The 23,100-nt window shown below is 35.3% G+C and overlaps 1 protein-coding gene across 1 annotated transcript in view; it reads left to right on the top strand.

Moving 5' to 3' along the window:
- The window catches only part of NBN (nibrin), a 45,082-nt gene extending 22,287 nt beyond the window's left edge, over window positions 1-22,795 (top strand). The window contains 9 exon segments of the mRNA XM_060127988.1: window positions 3,881-4,010; window positions 6,260-6,535; window positions 8,507-8,942; window positions 12,727-12,760; window positions 12,763-12,791; window positions 13,977-14,132; window positions 15,401-15,514; window positions 21,419-21,468; window positions 22,626-22,795. Coding sequence (XP_059983971.1) covers window positions 3,881-4,010; window positions 6,260-6,535; window positions 8,507-8,942; window positions 12,727-12,760; window positions 12,763-12,791; window positions 13,977-14,132; window positions 15,401-15,514; window positions 21,419-21,468; window positions 22,626-22,656 — 1,256 coding nt within the window. The 3' untranslated portion in view covers window positions 22,657-22,795.
- Window positions 22,796-23,100: the final 305 nt, after the last annotated feature.

Genomic DNA, 23,100 nt, shown 5'->3' with positions numbered 1-23,100 from the left:
CTTCCTCATAACTTTTCTTTGTCTAGTTATGTGTGCATCCATTTGGTATTTCTTTATACATTTATTTGCCTCCTAAGTTCTTTTTATAGCTATTTGTCAGCAGTTATTGGACTTTGGCTAAAAGACAAGTAAGGGCAGCACTATGTAATAATACACTCCAGGGGATATCATTTACATTGTAGCCCACTGAATGGCACCTATAGAACTGGACAGTGTACCTCCTGATTAGTAATAATAGCTGCTGTCTCTTGAGTCTGCAGAGACTGAAGTATGTGCTTTACACAAGGCATTACAATTTAATCTGCAAAACAATCCTTTTAAGATAGATGACATTGTTTGCATTTTATAGGTGAGGGAACTGATGTACAGAGAGGTTAAGAAATTAGCCAGAGGTCACATAGCAAATAATTTGATTCAAACTGACTCTTGAAGTCAAAGCTTTTATGATGTTATTACACTGCTATTATGATTGATGGTGTAGGGGTTACTGGGAGCAGATATAAAAGGATAAACAGACTAGTACTTGGATTTTATGATTTGGTTAAGAATGTTTATTCGCCTGATATCTGTACCCTTTCCCATGAGTACACTAGATATGTTTCTGTCTATACGTGGGTAACCTTCAAATACAGTTTTAAGAGCTTGTGAAGTTTCCATAATAATTGTGATATGGTGAATGTTTCCTCAAAATTCAGGACTAACATTCTTAGAATTTATCCTTAGAGTCAGAAGTCAAAGACCAGCTCTTCAACCTCTCTTAGAGAGAAAACTACTTTGATGTGGATACCAAAATGAGCCATATTCTTATAGAAGCTGTCCATTAGAAAGCTCCACAGCCCTTTAGAAATAGCATGTACTGTAAATACTATTTTGTTGATTGTGCATTTCTGTTCTGTTACAGAAAAAAATAAAATGCTATGTGTAATTTCAGACTTTAACAACACAACAAAAAATATGTAAAAATAAACAATCATTGGGTCTATGTGAGTATCTCCTCTTGTCCCAGGTCCCTGTTTGGAACAACTGTCCTCTGTTCTCTTTTAGAAAACTAATCTCAACTAGCTATATGCTTCAGAAACATTTTTTTAAAATTCAAATTCACATTCTCTGTATTCCAGGATATTCTGGGATGCAGCCAAGGCATCAGATTTTTTTGGTTTCTTTTGCTTGATTTTAACCTCCTGTTTGTCATATAAACTCCAAGAAACTAGGGAAGGACTGAACTAGAGAGGAACCTTCTTTTATATAAATGGAGGAGGCACTCAGACTATAAATTTAAGTCATTTTTTTACTCATACAAGACTTGAAATTGTTCCTCTGTAGCTTCTGCTCAAGAGGTCTGCTACCATCCCTTCCCACAGCCACTGCCCTATTTAACCCTCCATGTCTTTATTTCCTGAGGGCTGTTCTAACCGCCCTCAGTAAGGTCCTGCCTCCATATTCATCTCTACAGTTAGTATTTCACTTTGCCACTAGAATCACCTTCCCTTCTCCTAAAAACTTTTACTAGTTCTTATTATCTATAGAATAAATCCCTGAGCCCTTTGTCTAGACTTTCGAGCCTTCAACAGTTTAGCTGTAGCCTATCTCTTCCCATCCTCATCTTTTTTTAATATACTTCCCTACAGAATACATACGCCATATTTTTTTATGTGCCATACTCCTTGACCTTGCTCATCATGGTCCGTGTTCCTAGAATGCTAGCACTGCTCTTCAAAATCTGACTCCTTCCACAAATGCTCACCTCTTTCGTGAAGTTTTTCTAGGTTTTTTCCTCTCCCATAACTCTTCTCCAAGTCAGGTTAATTATTTTGGTTTTTTATACCCCAGTAACTTTTTTTTTTGCATTCCAGTTAGAACTTTTTCCTGCTTTGAAGCATAGCCAGTTGTTTCCATGCCTCTTTCAGCCACTAGACTGATTATAAACTCTTACTAATTTTGGTTTCTCTGACATCACCAAGCCCAATACTTGTTTATAGTTGGTATAAATATTTGCTTAATTGAACTAAGTTATTGGTACACAAGATTATCTTTGCTAGGGTGGAGCAACAAAATTTTATCATCCACTGTTAGAAATGTATTTATGGCCAGAAGGTCCTTAAAGATCATCTAATCTTTCTATTAAAAGGTAAGAGACCTCAAGGCTGAGAAAAGTTAAGGTCCCATAAATAAAACAGCCAAGACAATCCTAAAATTGGGGTTTTGTGACTGCTAGACCAGCATCTTTTCTATTGTGTTATTTCATATGGGAACAAGGTCATAAGGAATTGATAAAAAATCTACATTATAATTAGTAGTATTATTTCTTGCACATATTCATAGGTAGGTCTGTGTGGGTTCCAAGTCATAGACATCAGACTTACAAACAATTTTAGAACACGGCTAGTTTTGGGGGGAACAGAGTGAATGCATGTCTTCTTCCCTCCCTTTTTCTCCTTTGTTTCCTCCTTTCCTTCCATATTCATTCATTTATCTTTCAACAAGTATTTATTGAACCTTGTTATATGCCTTTAATTACTCTAAACACTTGGAATAAAGAGGTGAGCAGAGTAGAGCAAATCCCTACCCTCCTGGTATTTTAGCAAGGAGAATATTATAAATAATCTTATTGACAGACATTAGTTATTCTGGGTCATTAGATTCAGCTTATGAATATTTCTTTTAATGGTTATATACACATTTATAATTATTATGTTTTGCAAACTGTGCAAGCTAAGAAGAATTTTAGGGATATGTATGTATAAGGAAATGCCAGTGAGCTAAGGTGGTCATATAAGGAGAGTGGCAGAAGTAAGTTAAATACCTGAATTTGGAATCAGTTATAAACATTTTATTAAACACATCCTGTGTCAGGAGCTAACAGAGTGGTAATTTAGCTTTGATACTTAATAAATGTCAACTTAAATTTTTTTTTCAGTTAATTTAATTCTGTTAACTTATTTATATCCATTATATACCAAACATTGCTCAGAGATGAGATACAGAAATGAGCAAGACTCAGTCCCTGTTCTCAAGGAGGTTCCAAGTCTAATAAGAGAAAATAACAAGTAAACAAGTACGGTATACAGTGATGATAACAGCTAACACTTCATAGTCCTTACTATGTTCCAAGCATTTTTCTAAGTGCTGTCCATATATTAGTTCACTTTGCCCTTAAAACAATATGTGAGGAAGAAACAGCATGTAATTATCCTCATTTCATAGATGAGGAAACTAAGGCATAGAGAGGTTAAGTAATACAGGTCACACAGCTAGTGTTAAAAAGTTAGTAAGAGTGTGTTAACAGTTAGTAGAGTGATGTAAAGGGTGGTATGGGATTTAAAATTAGGGGCATCTAATTCAATGTGGGAGGTTCAAGAGAAGTATTCCAGAAGAGTGGCACTTGAATTAAATTGCTATTTTGGTATATAAAATGATGAAGTAATCATTATGGTTTTCTGGAGTAGCCAAAAAATTTATGTCTAAAACTGTTCATCTCTTCTTTTCAAATAGTATATTCCTTCTAAAAATTAAATTCACATTGATTTTGATTTGTGTAGACAGTAGATATACTTTCTGTGGGGGAGAAATTTTAATTTTTGGTCTCCTGACTAAAGCATAATTTGAATTAGAATTTAAGTTGAGTTTGTTTTTATTTAAGTTGATAATAGTTTAACCTGAAGGATTTGATGTGTCTTTAAAATGATTTATTTCAGATAAGCCCATCACAGATGCCAACAGGCTGCTGCTCATAGGCTGTTTTGTTAAGTATTTGACTGGAGACAACTGTGTGCTATAGTTAATTCTCTCAACATGGCACAGTCCTAACAATTCTAAGTGACCAAATGTCTATCTTGTGTCTAGCAATTGTGATTCTTTCTTTCACTTCTGTGATTTACAGGATTGAAGACAACAACTCCAGGTCCAAGCCTTTCCCAAGTCTTACCAGCCAATGAAAACTTAATGCCAGGTGCCCCAGTGAATGCTACAACATATGTAGCTGATACACAATCAGAGCAAGGAGATAAATGGTAAAGCTTCATTGTTAACGAACTATTGTTATTATTCTATCAATAAATTAATAGTATATTCAAGAAGTAAAGTCAATGCCTGTATCAAGTCATCGCTTGGGAGATAAAGAATTGGGAGTGTGGGATGCCAGGGAAAATAATATTTTGGGACAGGGTTTAGCAGACTTTATAAAGCACTAGAGGGACTTCCCTGGTGGCGCAGTGGTTAAGAATCTGCCTGCCAATGCAGGGGACATGGGTTCGATCCCTGGTCCGGGAAGATCCCACATGCCGCAGAGCGACTAAACCCGGGTGCCGCAACTACTGGGCCTGCGCTCTAGAGCCTGCAAGCCACAACTACTGAGGCCATGTGCCGCAACTACTGAAGCCCGCACACCTAGTGCCCATGCTCTGAAACGAGAAGCCACCGCAGTGAGAAGCCTGCACACTGCAAGAAGAGTAGCCCCTGCTCACTGCAACTAAAGAAAGCCCATGTGCAGCAACGAAGACCCAACACAGCCAAAAATAAATATAAAAATTAAAATGAAGCACTAGAGAGTAAATATTTTTGACTCTGTGGGTCACTGATCTCTGTCACAGCTACTCAACTCTGCCATTGTAGGATTAAAGCAGCCATAGACAACGTGTAAATGAATGAGTGTGGCTGTGTTCCAATAAAACTTAATTTACAAAAACAAGTGGCAGGCCAGATGTGTCCTGCAAGCTGTAGTTTGCCAACTTCTGAAAATGATAAAGTTTTTTTTTTAATTCCGTGCAAATGTATATGGAAGACTACAAAGAATTATACTGTTTTATTTGTGACTGGTGAAATAAGTTTGAGATCAATTTGTTTCTATTATATGATGTTGCCTGTATGTGAACATTACACAGTTTTAGAGGTACTTTATATGTGTGTACCTGGCTATCTAAATAATCAATATTTGTTCATAAAGGTAGTTTTTTTAGTGGTTCTCTATTTTTTTAAATTAATTTATTTATTTGTTTATTTTTGGCTGCACTGGGTCTTTGCTGCTGCGCACGGGCCCCCTCCAGTTGTGGCGAGCGGGGGCTACCCTTCGCCGCGGTGCACGGGCCTCTCACTGCGGTGGCCTCTCCTGTTGAGGAGCACAGGCTCCAGGCGCACGGGCCTCAGTAGTTGTGGCACGCGGGCTCAGTAGCCGTGGCTCGCGGGCTCTAGAGCGCAAGCTCAGTAGTTGTGGCACACGGGCTCAGTTGCTCCGCGACATGTGGGATCTTCCCGGACCAGGGATCAAACCCGTGTCCCCTGCATTGGCAGGCGGATTCCCAACCACTGAGCCACCAGGGAAGCCCAGTGGTTCTCTATTTGAAGAGGGTTTTTTAAAATAGTTTTTTGGAATTTTTTTTTTTTTCCGGAGAGCAGGGGTAGCTCATATGTATCCTATGGCATTTTTCACTTAAGACAGTGTATTTTAAATACTCCATAATGAATTATTCGTATTGGAAGATACTTCTGATTGCACTATATTAGACCATACTTAAATTTTCACTATACCTATGTTTTATATTGAGATCAAAACTTTTAAAAGAGAAACTACAAATTTTTTTAAAACAGAACTTTTAATATAACTTTTAAAAGAGAAACTTAATTTTTTAGAAGTCAGTTGAATGACAAGTTTGGGGTTTTTGGTGAAGTAAGAATAGCAAAAGTAGTATATATTCAACCATACATTGTAGAACTGTGTGTTTGTGTGTGTGTGTTTAAAATATTTTTCTGATGATCTAGAGTTCTACTCTAGAGTTACGTTCTAGAGACTGCCATCTGGTTGGAATATAACCGTATCAGTTCATCAAAAGTGATCTAAATACCCCATTATATTTGAAATTGGAATGATAGCTTATTCTTTTTTTATAAATTTCCAGTTTTTATTAATTTTTTTACATGGAAATAATTTTAAACAAAGCAAACATCACTTCAGTATATGACCTGGTATCATTTATAATAGGATACTAGGTTGTTATTCCATGTGTGTTTGGCAGTTTTTTTATAGAGCATTCCTGACAGTATGTGCTATAGGGGATGAAGAAGAGAAAGGTATCTTGTCTTCAGGGAGCTTTGATGACAAAGGAGCTACTGTCTTGGGATAGTAAAATATATTCACTAAACTACTGTCTCAAGATAACTATGTTCTAAAGCTGTATTACGTTAGTACTACTTAAAGGACTTTGTTTCTGGATAAAAATTGCTGTAAATGTGATTGTTTACCTTGCATTCCTTTCTTTTGCTGCAGTATGAATTTGAGTGAAAGGCCAAAAGAAATCAAAATCTTCGGAATGGAACAAAAGTTCAGAATACCTTCACAAGAAACATCCACTGTGAAGGAACCCCACAAAGTAAACTCTAGTAATAATAATATAGTATCAAATACTCTTGTTAGTATGAAAATCCCAAAATGTCAGCTTTCACCAACTAAATTCCCAGGTGTAAATAAAAGTGGAGATTGGGCTTCTCAGCATCAGCAAACCAACTCCATCAAAAACTACTTTCAGCCATCTACCAAAAAAAGGTATAATTTTTAATAATACTGCTCTGTGTGTCTAAAAATATTAATATTTGTTATACGATTGTAGAATGGTACTGAGTCCATGTTCTGCTTAAGTATGCTTCTGTGGAAAGCTGTGGCCCTTTGAGCTTATTCCCTCTCAGAAATGTCCAAGTCTCCTTCTTCACTAAGGTCATTAGATACATTTTCCCTCAATTTTTTCCTTCTGTTGTTTCATTTGCTCTACTTCTGTTGAAGAAGAGGTTTCCCACACCTCAGTTTTTTTGACCTACCTATTTCCCTTGGTCATGTCTCTCATTTCCTCTAGGACCATGCTTCATCAATTATTCTTAATTTCTAGCATGTTTAATATCTTCTTCTAGGTCCTTTTCATCTGTGTTCAAAGACTCTCTCATTTTTAGCTTTTAGAACCTTCCCTTGACTTGATTTGTTCCTCTAGCTACTGCCCTTTATCTTTTACAATCACTGTTAAACTTCTCATAAAGAGGAGATTATTGTTATTGTTCCCATTTCTATGTGAAATATTTCTTAACTCGCAATATTTCATCTTGACATGACATCCTTGAAAGTAATCATTGACACAGGTTGCCACCTCTTGTGGCCTTTTGGTAACACTCAACTCTTGAACTTTTGTTCTCCTTCTGGTCTCTTCTTGGCTTTTGTGGTAGTGTCCTATCCTGGGTTTTTTTTGCCTCTCTGACTTTCTCCTTTGCTCCCTTTGAGGACTTCTTTTCGTCCTGCTATGTATATTGTACTTCAGGTTACAGATGATCAGTATATTTGGTCCTGACTTATTCTTTAAGCATCATTTCTACTTTCCCACAGAAATCTCCTGCTTTTTCCCCTAATCATAGGCCTAAAACTTTCTCCCCTATCACTGCCTTGTATATATATTTTTGTTTGTAATTTACTTTGTCAAAATCTTTGACTGTTTCTCCTCTGCCTCCCCAAACCAGTATTGCTGATTCTTATTTTCCTTGCCTTATAAATTCCTCTGTTTCCATCTGTTTGTGTTGCTAGCTCTCTGGTTCAAACGCTGATCATGTAAATTATTACAAAAAACTTCTTGATTGGTTTATTTAGGACCCTGACATTAGATTAGTATTATTAAAATATCACTCTAACTGTTCCAGTTCAACATGAATCCAGTAAACTAGAGAGCAGAGACCCAAGTTTTTGTGGGCCTCAGTACAGTTTAAGTGAGTCAGGTGTTCACTACTCATTGAATGAATGATACAGTATTGTATAGAATACCCTTAGTCATATATTCACATATTACTTGCAGTATATAGTTTATACTGTATTCTGGATTTAGCCACTTTAACTTACTATCTTGAATCTAGCTCTCATTAACCCATCAGGATTTAGTCCCAGGGTAATTTTTCCATGTCCACAGGTTCCCTACATTATAAAGTAAGCTGTTGTTTTCTGACAAGTCTTTTTTTTTTTTTTTTTTTTTTTTACGGTACGCAGGCCTCTCACTGTTGTGGCCTCCCCCGTTGCCGAGCACAGGCTCTGGACACGCAGGCTTAGCGGCCATGGCTCACTGGCCCAGCCGCTCCGCGGCACGTGGGATCTTCCTGGACCGGGGCACGAACCCGTGTCCCCTGCATCAGCAGGTGGACTCTCAACCACTGTGCCACCAGGGAAGCCCCAAGTCTTTTATATTTTATATTTTTCTACCTTTTCCTCCACACTGATTCATCAACTACTGCAACTTCCAGAAAAGAAGATAGACATTTCCCTATTTTTTAAGCCATGGAATTGACCAGTCCTATCAAAACAGTAGGGTGTGTATGAATTATGTACTGTTTTCAGATGTGTTTTTTTTATTTCTGGTGAGATTGTTAATCAGTAAAACCAAGAATATTGTTAATTAAATGAAGAAGGGGCTGAATACTGCCAAACTAAAAAAATTACTTAGCTGTGTTCATTTCCTGTTTTTGTTTTCTTCTCTCCTTTTTTGAACCTAAGGGAAAGGGATGAAGAAAATCAAGAAATGTCTTTATCTAAATCAGCAAGAATAGAAATGTCTTGTTCTCTTTTAGAACAAACACAGCCTACTACATCCTCAGTATGGAACAATAAGGAGCAGCAGAATGAGCCTGTGGAAAGAAACCCAGATAACTCGTATGCAGATATAGATTTAAAATCCACTGTGAAAAATTCTGCCAATAAATCTCTCTCTACAGAAAAACTAAGATCAGAAAAAAGAAAAGAAATTGATGATTTAGCCATAGAAAATGAAGTATTGGAACAGTTATTGAAGAACGCAAAACCAGAGTTAGAAATTGAAGTGAAAGTTCAAAAACAAGAGGAAGATGTCAATATTAGAAAAAGGCCAAGATTGGATATAGAAACAAATGGCCCTTGTAATGATGAAGCAATACCAGAAAGTAACAAAATCTCTGTAAGTAACATTTTTTAATAAGAAGTATTGCAAATAGAAACTTAGAATGTTAAAAAGTACTTGAGGTATTTGTATTGACAGTATGAGCAGTCATGATGTTTATTTGGGGGAAAAAATTAGTATCTTCTACACCTAGTATTAAGTATAAGAATTTGTTGGTTGATAGGGTGAATGTTAAAAATACAATGATTCCTTGACTATATATAATAAATGACAACAGATAAAACTTATTCATGATTTTTTTTTTAAAGAATCAATTTTATTTATTTATTTTTGGTTGCACTGTGTCTTCGTTGCTGCACGGGAGCTTTCTCTAGTTGCAGCGAGCAGGGGCTACTCTTCGTTGTGGTTGTGGTGCACGGGGGCTACTCTTCATTGCAGTGCGCGGGCTTCTCCGGTGACTTCTCTTGTTGCAGAGCACGGGCTCTAGGCGGGTGGACTTCAGTAGTTGTGGCATGCAGGCTCAGTAGTTGTGGCTCGTGGGCTCTAGAGCGCAGGCTTAGTAGTTGTGGTGCACGGGCTTAGTTGCTCCGTGGCATGTGAGACCTTCCTGGAGCAGGGCTCGAACCCGTGTCCCCTGCATTGGCAGACGGATTCTTAACCACTGCGCCACCAGGGAAGTCCCCATGATTGTTTTAATAGATTTCCAGGCTGTACTATTTTATTATATCAGACATTTGGCCATGATGGTAAGTATAGGAGGAACTTTAATAGAGTAAACAGGCACAGAGAGATGAAGAAAGTTAGTAAAAACAAAGTATCTGCTAAATGAATTTTTAGGATAGAACATGTATAACATCACTCGGGATTTTTAATTTTCATTTTTATCTTTAATGTTCTGTCCTCTTTTCATGAAGTTGGTATATTTGTCTTACCCACTTTGGTCTAAGAAAACTCTTTATTTTGTATTTTATGCATCATTAAGTTGCCTACTGTTGGTAGACTGGTTACCTCATTAGGTGAGAGCACAGGTACAATGATTTGATAAGCATTTGTTGAGAACCTAGTGTGTATCAAGCACGATATAAATCTGTAACTACTATTGAAAAATCAAAATATATGTCCTGTTTAGCCTATATACTGGCATCTTCATATGAGGTAGAAAATCCTCAATGTTTGTTATTCTTTATGAGTGAATACTTAATGCCATTTTGTGGACCAGCTGCATCAGAATCACCTATTGAGCTTTTTAAAAATAGGGATTCCCAGACCAAAGCCCCAGAGATCCTGATTCAGCACATCCAGTTTTCTTCCCAGAATAAGTTCCCTCACTGTATTAGTTAAGAATTCCTTTTGCTGTCTTTAAAAAATTCTAAAATCAGTGGCTTGAATAAGATAGGGCCAAGATTTACATGCTGTATAATGATATCAGGGAATATAATTATTTTATTTTGCTCTACGATTCTGCAGCATAATTTCCTTTGTCCTTATTTTACTATTTCAGAATTCATGACATTCTGAATAAAAATATGGTACAACATAAATATGTTGTAGCAGACGTTTGGAGAGTGAATAGCAACTCAGTTGTGACACACTTCTGGATATACTAAAGTTAAATCACTGTATTTTAGCACTGTACTTTTTTAACTAAACATTGTTAACAAAAGTAATTTTGCTTTCAATGTAAGATAATTTTTTAAAACTTTTTATTTTGAAATAATTGCTGATTCACATGCAGTTGTAAGAAATTATATAGAAAGATTCCATATACCTTTCACCCTGTTTCCCCTACTAGTAACATCTTGCAGAACTTAAGTATAATATCAAAACCAGGAAATTGATATTGATATAATTCATCAACCTTACTCAGACAGTGTGAAATTATTTTTAATTCTTTCATTTTTACTGTTTTAAGAATTTGTTGTCTGAAGGTCCTTGTGGATACTCGTGAATTGATAGAATTACACTTAAATTTTCTAGCTACAGAAGTGATGATCAGAAAAAATATTTTTTAATCCTTTCATTTAAAAAACTTTTTGCACTTTTAAGAAGGCAAAAATGTCATACTTCTCTGGCATTGGATTCCTTAGCTGTATATCAGAAGGGCATTTTCTAAAATATATTGATGATAGAACTACCATTTTTCTGTTTGGGGATTAAATATGGATTCTAGCATGTCTGTAAGATTTACTATAAGCTGAAATAGAGGGCTATTGGCTAGATAACCCTGCTAGGCATTTATCCTTGTGTAAATGACAACTGTGTCGGGGTCTTGGCCTTACTTTCAATTTCCCAGTCTCCATAAAATGCAAACATGTCTCCATATCCTTGTTAACATTCCTCCTCTTAACAGCAACCTCTGTCTACAGAATATCTCTTCTTCACCTCTTTCCATCCTTCTATTCTAAATTAAGGTTTCCTCTTCTCTTACCATATAGCATCTTTGAAAGCCTCACAATTATACCTACCACCTCCTGGATACCATCATGCTATTTATAGCAGCCTGCAGTGAAGTAGTACTATACACATTGAACAGATGTGGAAACTGCAGTGGGAGTTAAGTAACTTGCCAAAGTGACTTAGCTAGGTTTTGACAACTGAGACAAAAATGCAAGGTCCACTCTGTTCTTTTGGCTGTTTCTTTTGTCAGGTTTCTCAGAATGTCATTCATTCACTTATTTATTCTAGGCATTGGGCATGCTAACATGAAAGGCAGTCTGAGAGAATAAGTTTGATAGGCCTTTAGGAGGTAGAATCTCTAAGACTTGGTGATTGACTCAATATGATAAATGAGGAGAGAGGAAAGAGTGTAGAAGTCCCAAGCTTGCAGTCAAAGGGTCTGGGTAGGCTGTAGTATGATTCTCAGAGATAGGAAATAAAAACTTGCTCAAGAGGTTAAGCAAGTTTGAGGGAGTAGGACAGGATGGGGAAAATGTACGGGGGAGTAAAATGTTCTGATTGTAGTAACAACTTCCAGTGGGTAATGTATGTGAAAATACTCAGTAAAAGGGTACATGGTAGGTTTGGAATCGAAATTTTTAATCTTACAACTGACAAATAGCATTAATTTTCTTTAGTCTCTAAGCAAGCACAGAGTACATCTTGCTTTTTCTTTCCAACTTTCTACTTATTAAAATTTTTCTGAATTTTTATTACTGAATCATTGAAAATTTGATGTAAAATGATATGCCCCCCTATTGTATACAAAGGAATTGTAGTTTTTATTGGAAGTATTAGAAAGCTATCTGTGTAATATACTTTTGTCTAGTACGTGGTCTGGATATATGAATATGAAGGATAGTATGATTTTATACAAAGCAGTCTCCATAAATATCTTGAACAATTAAAATAACTCTTTTGGATTAAGGACGACTTAACATTCAATTCTAAATAAATTTAGATAGACTTCTTTAAAAATTTGTTTTTATTTTTAACTGTAAAAGTAATACACGATCATGTAGAAATATGAAAAATAAAGAAAAACATTACAGTTTGTTGATAATCCTGCCATCTGCAGATAACCATAGTCAATATTTTGGCATTTTTTTTTTAAATCTTATTTTTCAAATTGGACTCAAATGTTAATGCAATTTTATAGCCATTTTAAATTCATTTGTATTATTATCATTTCTCTTATTACATTCTTTAGATGTATAACTTGTATGAACTTAAATTGCTTCTTGTTCTTTACTCTTATACGACAGTCTTTTTATATGTATATTTCTATTCTCACGTCATAGTTTCTCTAGGAAAGATGCTTGAAAGTGAAATAACTGGGTCAAGGGCATGAGTATCTCTAAGGTTTTCTTATAACTCTTATGAGCAATATTTTTTATTTCTTTAGCAAGAAAATGAAATTGCGAAGAATTGTGAGCTCAAGAATCACTCTGGTCAACTAAAGAACTATCTGTGAGGGATTTGTATTTTATTTTTATAAAGATTTGACTTGTATGGACCATCATTGCATCAATTTTCTGTCAGTCTATATATTCTTAGGATTAATGGATTCTCTTTCTATAATTTTGATCTATTTCATAATTATGCCTCCTCTGGAAATGGATAGATCGTATTATAACCATGGTATAGCAAAAAGAGTATGGACAAAGCCTGAGTGTAATTCCCTGCCCTCTACTCCATAGATAGTGACCTTGAAAACAACAGTTTCACATTTATGAACCTCAAGTCTTTTGTTTATAAAATCAGGTTAACACTTTTACAACAGGGTTGTTGTTTATATCCAAAAGAGTAATGAAATATTTGTAAACTCTAAAACAAAATACAAAAGTATTAGGCCATTGTTATTTTGAGTTCCTGATTACGTTCTGTCACTGTCGCATGAACATTTTCTTTTGACTTTTCCCTTTTTTCTTCTCTCCCTGACTGTTTTTATCTTAGTCCTGTTAGCAGCTTCCAAATGGATATATAGTAAAGCAGTTTTAAAAACTAAGATAGCCTTGAGCAGCTGTAAGAATGTGGATATGTAACTAACTAGTTAGTTAATAGTAAGTGACATAAAGAATCTCTTCCAGCAACAGGAAGGAATCTTCAAGCTGATTTAATAATTATTAATCTGGAATAAAAAAGTGGCTTTCAGTTAATGAGGTAGTGTGCCCAGAATTAATGATTGACTTTTTTTGAGGTGTCCAAAATAATAAAAAATATAAATTATTGAAAATCCAAGAAACCTTAAACATAGTATAGAGAACTTCTAGGATGGATTGTATAATAATCGTGGTGTATGGTTTTAATGAAAAGAAGCAGACTATTTCTTGCCAAGAAAATGTATACAAGAAGATAAATTGTTTATTGGGATGATTTTTATTAGAATATGCTACTAAATTTCAAACATTATGGTTTTTTAGCCTTCTCTCATAGATAATGTGTTATAAATGTTTCTAAAGTTGTAGAGTAATTGAGTAATTTTCTGGTTTTGAAATAGATATGATTTGATTTCAAGTACAAAGCAGGTGCCAGAAATAAACCTTTTTTTTTACTGTTTTTGTGGGTATTTGAACTTTTTTCTGTAAACTCCTAAATGACAAGTAATTTTCCTTTTCCTTCTAATTTCTTCTCTCCATCTCAACACCATTTAAGAACAATGATGAACTTCAGGGTGATGGTGAGATGCTTCCAAAGACGGTGTTACTGACTGAATTTAGGTCACTGGTGGTTCGTAACTCTACTTCCAGAAATGCATCCAGTGTAAATAATGATTATGGTGAACTAAAGAATTTCAAGAAATTCAAAAAGGTATGTATTCCTTTAACTAAACTATCACAAGAGGCCAGTGTTTGAAATGTTTTTAGAAATATGCTAACTAGTAATAAAAGCAGTTTATGTTGAAAAGTGATGCTATTTCTTCTGCTTAAAACAGTTAAAAACTACTAAGGACATAAACTGACACTTAAATGAATATATAAAACAAATTTTATTAAGGTTGAATTCTTTAAAGGTTGCTGTTTACCTGGTTTTTTCTACCTTAAGCAGCAGGCTTTTGGCTGTATCAACAGTGTCCTCCTAGTTCTTTTTTTTTTTTTAATGTCTTTTGGCCGCACAGCATGGCTTGCGGGATCCTAGTTCCCCAACCCGGAATCAGACCTGTGTCCTCAGCGGTGAACGTGTGGGGTGCTAACCACTGAACTGCCAGGGAATTCCCAGGTCCTCCTATTTTCTAATATTGATCTATGACTACCTGAAGACGTTCTTTAACTTAGGACTTTGTGACAATAACAGATTTGTTCAAACTAACTGAGCACATTCAATAATGAAAACTAGGCATTTTATTATTACGTGTGTATATTAAACAAAATATAAATAAGTATTCTGAATATCAGATCTGAGTTCCTCCTCCTTTAGGAACTGACAAAATATTTAAGAGAATTTTTTTCCCTTTTTTTTGAATTTTATTTATTTTTTATACAGCAGGTTCTTATTAGTTATACATTTTATACATATTAGTGTATATATGTCAATCAGAATCTCCCAGTTCATCCCACCACTACCACCACCCCCTGCCACTTTCCCCCGTTGGTGACCATAACGTTTGTTCTCTACATCTGTGTCTCTATTTCTGCCCTGCAAACCGGTTCATCTGTACCATTTTTCTAGGTTCCACATATATGCATTAATATACAATATTTGTTGTTCTAAGAGAATATTTCTGATCCAGTCTGTATTAATGCATGCTTACTTCATGTTCAGTATCGTGTTGCAAAATCTCATTGTTAAATCAAAATTCAAAAGGCATACTAATTTTTAAAATTAAGTTACCAAACAACAGTCAATAATACTCAATAAAAAGAAGCTTAACTGGATTGCCTCTAGTGAAAGAATTTGACTTTTTCTGTATATACTCAAATCAATGAAACAGCTCTATTTCCTCTCACACTCATTTTCATTTATAATATATAAACATCTTTAGTACTTATATGTGATTTACAGTCTTTGTTTTTTTAAGCTTTTTTAAAAAAAAGATTGTCAATTTTTTAGTGCATTTACCAAGGTTTACTATTTAACAGGTCAAATTTCCTGGAGCAGGAAAACTTCCACACATCATTGGAGGATCAGATCTAATAGCTCATCATACCCGAAAGACTACAGAATTAGAGGAGTGGTTGAGGCAGGAAATGGAGGTTAGTAGGAAGTAAGACCCAGTAACTTGTTTGATTTGTATTTTGATCCCTTGTGATTTCCTTAGAGCAAATTCTTCTTAAAACCAAACTTAAGATGAGTGACCTAAGGTTATTCTTTCAGAAAAATTCGTGAGTTACAGAGCATTAAGATTAATTTGTACCTTTCCATAACACTTCATTAAGGGACTTCTAGATTTATTGATCATATCCTATCTAATATGCCATCTAAGCCTCAGGAAACCAAACCTCAGTTACAGTGCTCTTTTGGGAAAATATGAACTGCTTTACAGCTCTCCATGTTAGAATGTGGTTTCCAAAAACTCACTGTTTTACAGCTATTGGCTGCAAGTAAATATTTATAAACTACTATAATGAGAACTCACAGGGAAGAATACAAAAATATGCTTCTTTTACTTTCTCCCTGGGTGTTTTGAGTACTAGTGTATGTTATATAACAAGACTGTCCACGTGATCCATAATTCTTTCAACCCCTTTTTTTAAACTGGTGAATTTGAAAAAAATTCATTAAAGTTGGGAGCTTTTTAATATAGAAGTACTACGTGGAAGTTAAGAATTCAGAAACACATGACCATTGAATTGAGAGGTAATCAGAGTCCATATCCAAAGGTAGAAAGTCTTCTTCTTAGTCTTTGTATTGCGTGATTATCCGGTGCTACTGAAACCCAAAGGTGGGCTCCATTGGTCATCTCAATGGGCTGTTTGAAGTAGGGCTGTTTGGTAATTAGGGGGTAGGGACAATATCTCTTTCTTGCACTCTGATGTGACATAAGTTAAATCCCACTTTCTTCTCAATGTATCTTAGCTCCTTTCTGTATATTTCACTGCTTTGTTTCTTTGGATTGTACTTTAGTAATTTCTTTAGATTGTCTTCCAGTTTAGTACTTCTCTCTTGAGCTCTGTCTGGTTGGTATTTCATTCATCCACTGAGTTTTCATTCAACCTATTGGATTTTTTCATTTCTGGAAATCTTTGTCATTTATTTCTAAATCTTGTTCCCTGCTGACATTTTAAAGTTCCTCTCTTGTATTCTTTTCCCAATGATACCAATACCTAAAGTGTTGATCTGTTTAATGTAGTTCTCTCTTACGGTGCCTTGTTTCCAAGTATGTATTTTGTGATCTTTGAATGTGAACTGCTCATTTTCCTTGGAACTTGATCTATGGGAATTCCTTAAGTCCTAATTTGAGGTTTATTTCCTCCAGAAAAGATAAGTTTGTGTCTGCCAATCTTGTTCTACCAATATGAGACTACTTTAATCTCTGCTTGTGATGTTTTGGGATCATTCAGGTAGTTAATGTATTTGGACCAGAAGCTTGGGTGAAGGCTACCTTGTCATTATAAACATAGTGAGATTTTTTATTTCTTTCTTTCACCCTGTGTCAGGGTCAAGATAGGCAAGTTTCTTTGCTGTCTCCTTTTGTGTTGTAGAGTTTGTTCCTCTTTTGCCCTTTAGTGCTGGAGTCTTTTATTCTATTTATCTTGGATTTTCTTTAATAATGCTCATTTCCTGTACAGACATCAAAGGAGAGCCTGGGTTTTTTCCTGCTTTGTAGATCCCCCCAGGGCAGGGCAAAAGCTGGCTTTGGTACTTGGTGACATCTCAGGATTTATATTTTGCTTTATTATGGGTTTAATGTAGTATTCAGAAATTTGTTTTTAAACATGCTTTTTTTAATCAAAAAATTGTTAGGTCACTCAAAAATAGGGTTGTCAGGATTTTTAATGTCAGAAAATGGAAGGATGGAGGTACCATCCTTCACTTCATTCTTTTTTGAAAGGATAACTGGCTTTGCCATTTTATAAATGTGCATTCCAAATAATTATGGTAGTACACAAAAGAATGAAGAAGTGAAAATCCTAAGTACCCATTTAGACATTAAATACATAATGCTCCAGACGTCTGTTTATTGAGGAGGAGTGGAGGCAGGGAGGGATAATGTAGGAAGGGAAGGAGAGAGATTGATAGAAGGAAGTAAAACTGAAAGTATTGCTGAATTCGTATAAATGTTTCTTCCTTCCAGATATTTCCTGAGATCCCTAAATAACTATCAGGTTACAATCAGTATTTGTTTCAAACTACATATTTTGATTTTAGATACTGTTTGTTGGCTCCTACTGTGAAGAGTGAGGAAATTATTTGTGCTTCCTCTGCTTCCCCGCCCGCACCTCATGCCAGTGCCCCTTTTCTCCCTTTTTAGGTGACTTGCATGCCTTCAGTATTCCTTCTTAGGCTTGAAAGTCAGTAACAGTCAGAATATATCTCAGTGTTGATCATTCTCCCTTCATTTTTCCCAGAGTAAAGTATGCTATTTTGATTTGTAGGTGCAGTTCTTTTTTTATTTCAAGGAACTTTTCTATTACATCTTTAAAAACATTTTTATATTTGCTGGGTTCTCTACATTTAAGACATAACTCTCCTTTTATTAAATCACCTTTGCCCTTCACATGCATTTCTTCTACGTTCATTGTGGTTTTCTTAAGCTCTTTCACTATATCAGAAATCCAAATTTCAGTTGTGTCTCTTCTGTTCCTCACCAGCTATGTTATGTGACCTTGAGGAAATTACTTCTTTATCCTTCTGTTTCTTCCTTTGCAGAATGGGAATAATAATAGTACCTCCATTTCACAGGCTTTTTGTGAGAATAACATACGATACTACTTAATAAAGCATTTATAACAGTGGAAACAGTGTTAGCTATTTCTCATTTATTTAATTCTGAAATGGTGTTATTAGAGTTCTCGGTTTGCTTACTTAGCATTCATTCCCATTTCATTTCATTGTGTTTTTTCTATATTTAATTCTTGTTCTTATTTTATTGCATTCATGTTCTTATTAATTTTATTTATTTTTTATTTATGGGTTATTATTTGTTTCAGACTAGGTTCTTTAACTGTCTTTTGCAGGTTCTATTCCAGTCTCTCTCTCTTTTTTTCCATCTGGATGTGGAGTGGCTTTCCTGTTTTCTTTCATCTTGCAGCTATTTAAAGTAAAATACCCTTTCCAGATATTGTTTGCTGTGTGAAACATTATATGACATCTTATTGCAGGGATTACATTCTGAAACCAGTTTGTGAGGCAAAAATTGAATGTCGTTGAAGTCACTCCTACCCATCTTAGCTTGTTCATAAAAAACAATTATCCTGATGCCTCCATACTGTTGGTATGGCAGCATGTTCAGTCAAAGGCACATTGCATGTCCCATCTAGTTTCTATTGCCTGAAAACATTGAATTGAGGAAAGGCAAGGGTAATGTAAAGCTGTGTGCAGCTCTTTCTTGGAACTGGAATTAAATATGTACCAGGGAGTATATCTTATCCCAGAAGAGAATAACTTACATTTTAGGTTATTTGCCTAATTTGTCAGGGATGCCTGGAGCCTATGCCTTTGGTCAGTGTCAGTCCCACTTACCTCTCCATGCCATTAGTCCCCTCCCAGCAGTCCACCAGCAGTTGTTTTCTCTTTCCTGCTCAGGCTACTTTTTCCCAAATTTGTATTATTAGTAAGAATTCTCAGGTTTGGACAGTTCCGTAGCACTTTTTAATGAGTTGGGGGAGGGTTAGGAATCAGTTGCATTAATCTTTTGGTTCTTTGCACAGCCACCTTTTTGAAGTCTGTGGCGTGGGGTTATGTGCTTCTTGATTAATTATAGCTGTCGAGTTTTACTTGTTCTTGGATGGGGAGGAGTTGACAGAACGATGGTGCAGCTGCTGACTTTTTCCTATCTTTCATTTATTTCATTAGCATTAGTAGAGAGGCTGTGTCCTAGATTTATTCTACCAAATCTCTCCTTTTTTTGCTAGAACAATTTTAGGTGCTCTAGGTAGGATTTGCTCTCTAAGATAATAGAGTTGACTTTGTTCTTCTACATGACTGCAGCTTCTATGTATAAATGTGCTACTGTCTTGATGTTTCCCTAGGCTTGCTCTAGCTACTCTTCTGTATTCCCTGCCTTTGTTCTTTTTTAGCCCTCCTTTTTCTTCTTTTGCTGCAGACCAGTCTTAGTTTTCATAATCACTTAGTTCCCAAACTTTCTTTGAATATAGGATATTTTTATTCTGTGCATTAAACGTAGTAACTCTTTGACCTCTACCCAACCTGATTTGACTTTTGAAAGACTGTGATTTGTAGTTCTCCCAAGCCACTGAAAAAATGCCAGTAATAGGAGGATTTCTGGTTTTTAATACTTTTTTACTTAATGATTTTACTAAGATATATAAGATAAAGCTGATTTTTGTTTACTATTTAAACTTTAAAATTCACATCCCTTACTAGGAAGCCTCTAAGAATATTTAGGAGAATGATACCAGCAGCTTTTTTGACAACTGCTTTATGAAAATCATGTGCCTTCCCATTTGTGTTCTGCTGTACTTATTAGAAAATGTAAAAGATGTAATTTCAGTTTGACATTTCACTGTATGAATAGAAAATCATTCTATAAGTTTGAATCCCTGCAAGTCTTCTTCTAGGCCCTTTCCAAAGACTCAGAAGCAGTGTAACAGCCTGGTTAATAGCTGGTGCTTTTATTCAAGGAGACCTGGTCAATCCCAGTTCTTCCATATGACAATTTTTTGATTTTCTACAATGTACTTAACCTAAGTCTCTGTTTCCTTATTGATTACAATTGGAATAATAGTGTAAAAGTAGTAATGAGATTATATGAAGATTAAATGAGTTCTTTTTAGGAACAGTTTTAAGATAGTATCTGGAAATACACAAATGTAAATTACTTACAGTAAGCAAACAGTGTCTGCATTCAGAGAACTTACAGTTTTTTAGTGGAGATGTGATATAAATAATTATAACAGAAGATAGAAATTGATGAACATCTAGGAGTCACATAGGTAAAGTTCTGTGGGAGTTCTTCATAGCAGACTTACTTTTAAATGAAGAGGATTAGAAAGCCATTGTTAAAGAGGTGAAGAACATGTTCCTTGATGCATAGTAGACACTAAACAATTATTGAGTGAATGCACCTTGAAAGATGGTCAGATGTGGAAAGAGGAGGATACTGTATCACATTTTTTGTCATGAACAAAAGCAGAGAGGGTCCCAGTATATTTGTTCGGAGGTGAGCCTGGTTTTTTGTTTGTTTTGTTTGTTTTGTCTTTTTGTGTGATTCAGTTTAACTGGCATACAGGGTTCATGAAGAGGAGAGTGAGAAGTGATTGAGGAAGTAGAATGGAGCCAGGTTATGAAGAGCCTTTCCCATTTAAGGGTCAGACTCAAGAGTTTGTGTTTTCTTTGGTAGGTGGGAGAAGTCATTGAAGGGTTTTGAATGGCACAGGATAGGATCATGGCACATGATAGGATCATACATACTGAAGTCCATCATACTGGACTTTAGGAAGATGCACCCAGCACAAGGTATTTCCAGTCCTAACTGTCAAAGGTACTTTAGGAGTTTGGTGAGTTTGTGTTTTAAATTATTTTGTGGGTGAGGTGATTCAGCAGCAACTTCTGAGTCCTGATTTGGGGCTGTGAGGAAGAGAGCCACTTTACCTGCAGAGCTGCTCTGGTTGAAGGGGGGGGTAAATATTGCCCTTTCAGCCCCTCCATCAGTGGTATGATCTCAAAACACTGAAATTTCATTTAGTAAAAGGGTTCTCCTGGAAAAAAATGTTTAAAAACTCAACAAGCTAGCAATGTATGTGTTGGTTGCCTTTGAGAGGAGATTGGCTGGAGAAAGTTGTTCAATTAGAGGACTTTCGCAGTAATCTTGGCATGAAGTGAATACGGAACAGACCTGTTGAATGGGCAAGAAGTCATAGAGGCAAAAACTTACAGACCTGGTGACCTCTGGGATGTGATCACCCAGCATGGCAATTTCATTAACTATATTTTCATCACTTAGCAAGTTTCTGAAACTATGTTAATTTTGACAGGTGCAAAATCAACATGCAAAAGAAGAATCTCTTGCCGATGAACTCTTTAGGTAAAGTTTAATTTCAGCTTTCTCCTGAATCTTTGTATATAAAATTCAGTTCTATTGATAGAGTTTAAATATTTGTTTCTTCTATCCTTAGAAATAGACACTTCAGTACCTTCACCGAAAGAATATTTTGTCTTGTTTTTAATATAGGTATTTCTTTTTACTACTTGAGCACCTCATAATTAGGTTTACTGGATATAGCTTCTAGGTTTGAGCTTAATTCACTTATACTGTGTCACAAGATATTTAAAATTTATTTGGGGCATTTAGGCAAAAGAAGGGTCCTGAGCTGGGTGAATTTGGCTGATAAATTTGTGAGATTTTCAGCTCTGAGTAGAATTATGAATGAATGGGGTTTTGAAATAAGACAAGTAAAATACCAGACCATTTGTTAGTTTTATTTGGCACATACATAAAAATAAGAAGCTGGATTAGAGTTTCAAAGCAGGTTTTTGTGGGAGGGTTAGAGGAGTTATAATGGATGATTATAATTTAATTCTGATTTAACATTTTCAACATTCCTGCAGACCCAACAAACATTATAATAATTAGCTCACAAATATTCATAAACAATATTGTAGGTAGATACTGGCTAGGGGAGAATAACATTTTCCCAAGAAATACTGTATTTTGAGTCTGTTTTGTAACCAATTTGATTCTTTAATTTCATTATTGACAGTGTGAATCATTGATGAAAATGTTGACAAATGGTGCTGATTTTTCATAAGTACAAGTCAGATGGGAATAGTTGCCCAACTACATTGTTTGTTATAGGAGAAGACTTTATAATTATATTTGAGGTTCATTATGCTCTTGGTGAAAATGATATAATTTAATTTGAGAGTGGAGAGGTCTGTTTGCAGCCATCCTGGAGGAAGTATAAAAACATGTATTAATTTTTAAACTGTTGTTTTCATTAATTATTTTAGTGCTTTTACAGGATTTTTTGATGATGTTTTACCAAATATTCAGCAAAGCAGCATCAAAAGGATAAATGACAGTAAAAATGTCAGTGCTTAATATCTGATCCCAAGGATAAAATTAGCATTCTCATTTCTGTTTGCAGAAGTATGTCTATGTTTTGAAAGCTCTTTAACTTGAAAAGTGAAAGGAATGCTGTCATTTATCTAGATATCATTTAACTGTTTCTTTCTTTGCAGATACAATCCTAATGTAAAAAGGAGAAGATAACAGGGTTTTATGAAGAAGCCATGGAAAAACATTTCCTATCAAGTATTTACATCGAGTTTCCTCTGGGATACATGCATATAGTGTATAGAAGATTTAAGTTTATGGCCTAAATTTGTTAAATAAAATGAACAAAACTCCATTTCTTTTGTGTGTGACAATTAGTATTGTTTATTCTGTTTTCAGTCTTTGTTATCTAATCTTTTATAATAATGTTTTTTTCATTTTTAAACATTACTTTAACTTATTGAATAGTTACTGTGGTCTCAGTTCAAAATTCTAAAAGTATAAAAAGGGTAAAAGATTAAAAGGTCTCCCTTCTACCACTGTCCTAGCTATTCGTTTCCCCTCCTGTGAAAAAATCCATGACACTCATTTCTTATGAGTCTTTACAGAGATTTTTAATGTCTATTCAAATTTCTCTGCATATCATTTTTCAGTAATTTC

Source organism: Lagenorhynchus albirostris, chromosome 17 (assembly GCF_949774975.1).
Source record: "Lagenorhynchus albirostris chromosome 17, mLagAlb1.1, whole genome shotgun sequence".
In the NCBI taxonomy this organism is placed as follows: domain Eukaryota; kingdom Metazoa; phylum Chordata; class Mammalia; order Artiodactyla; family Delphinidae; genus Lagenorhynchus; species Lagenorhynchus albirostris.
Note: the sequence above shows the minus strand (reverse complement) of the source record. Positions and strands in the feature narration are given on the sequence as shown.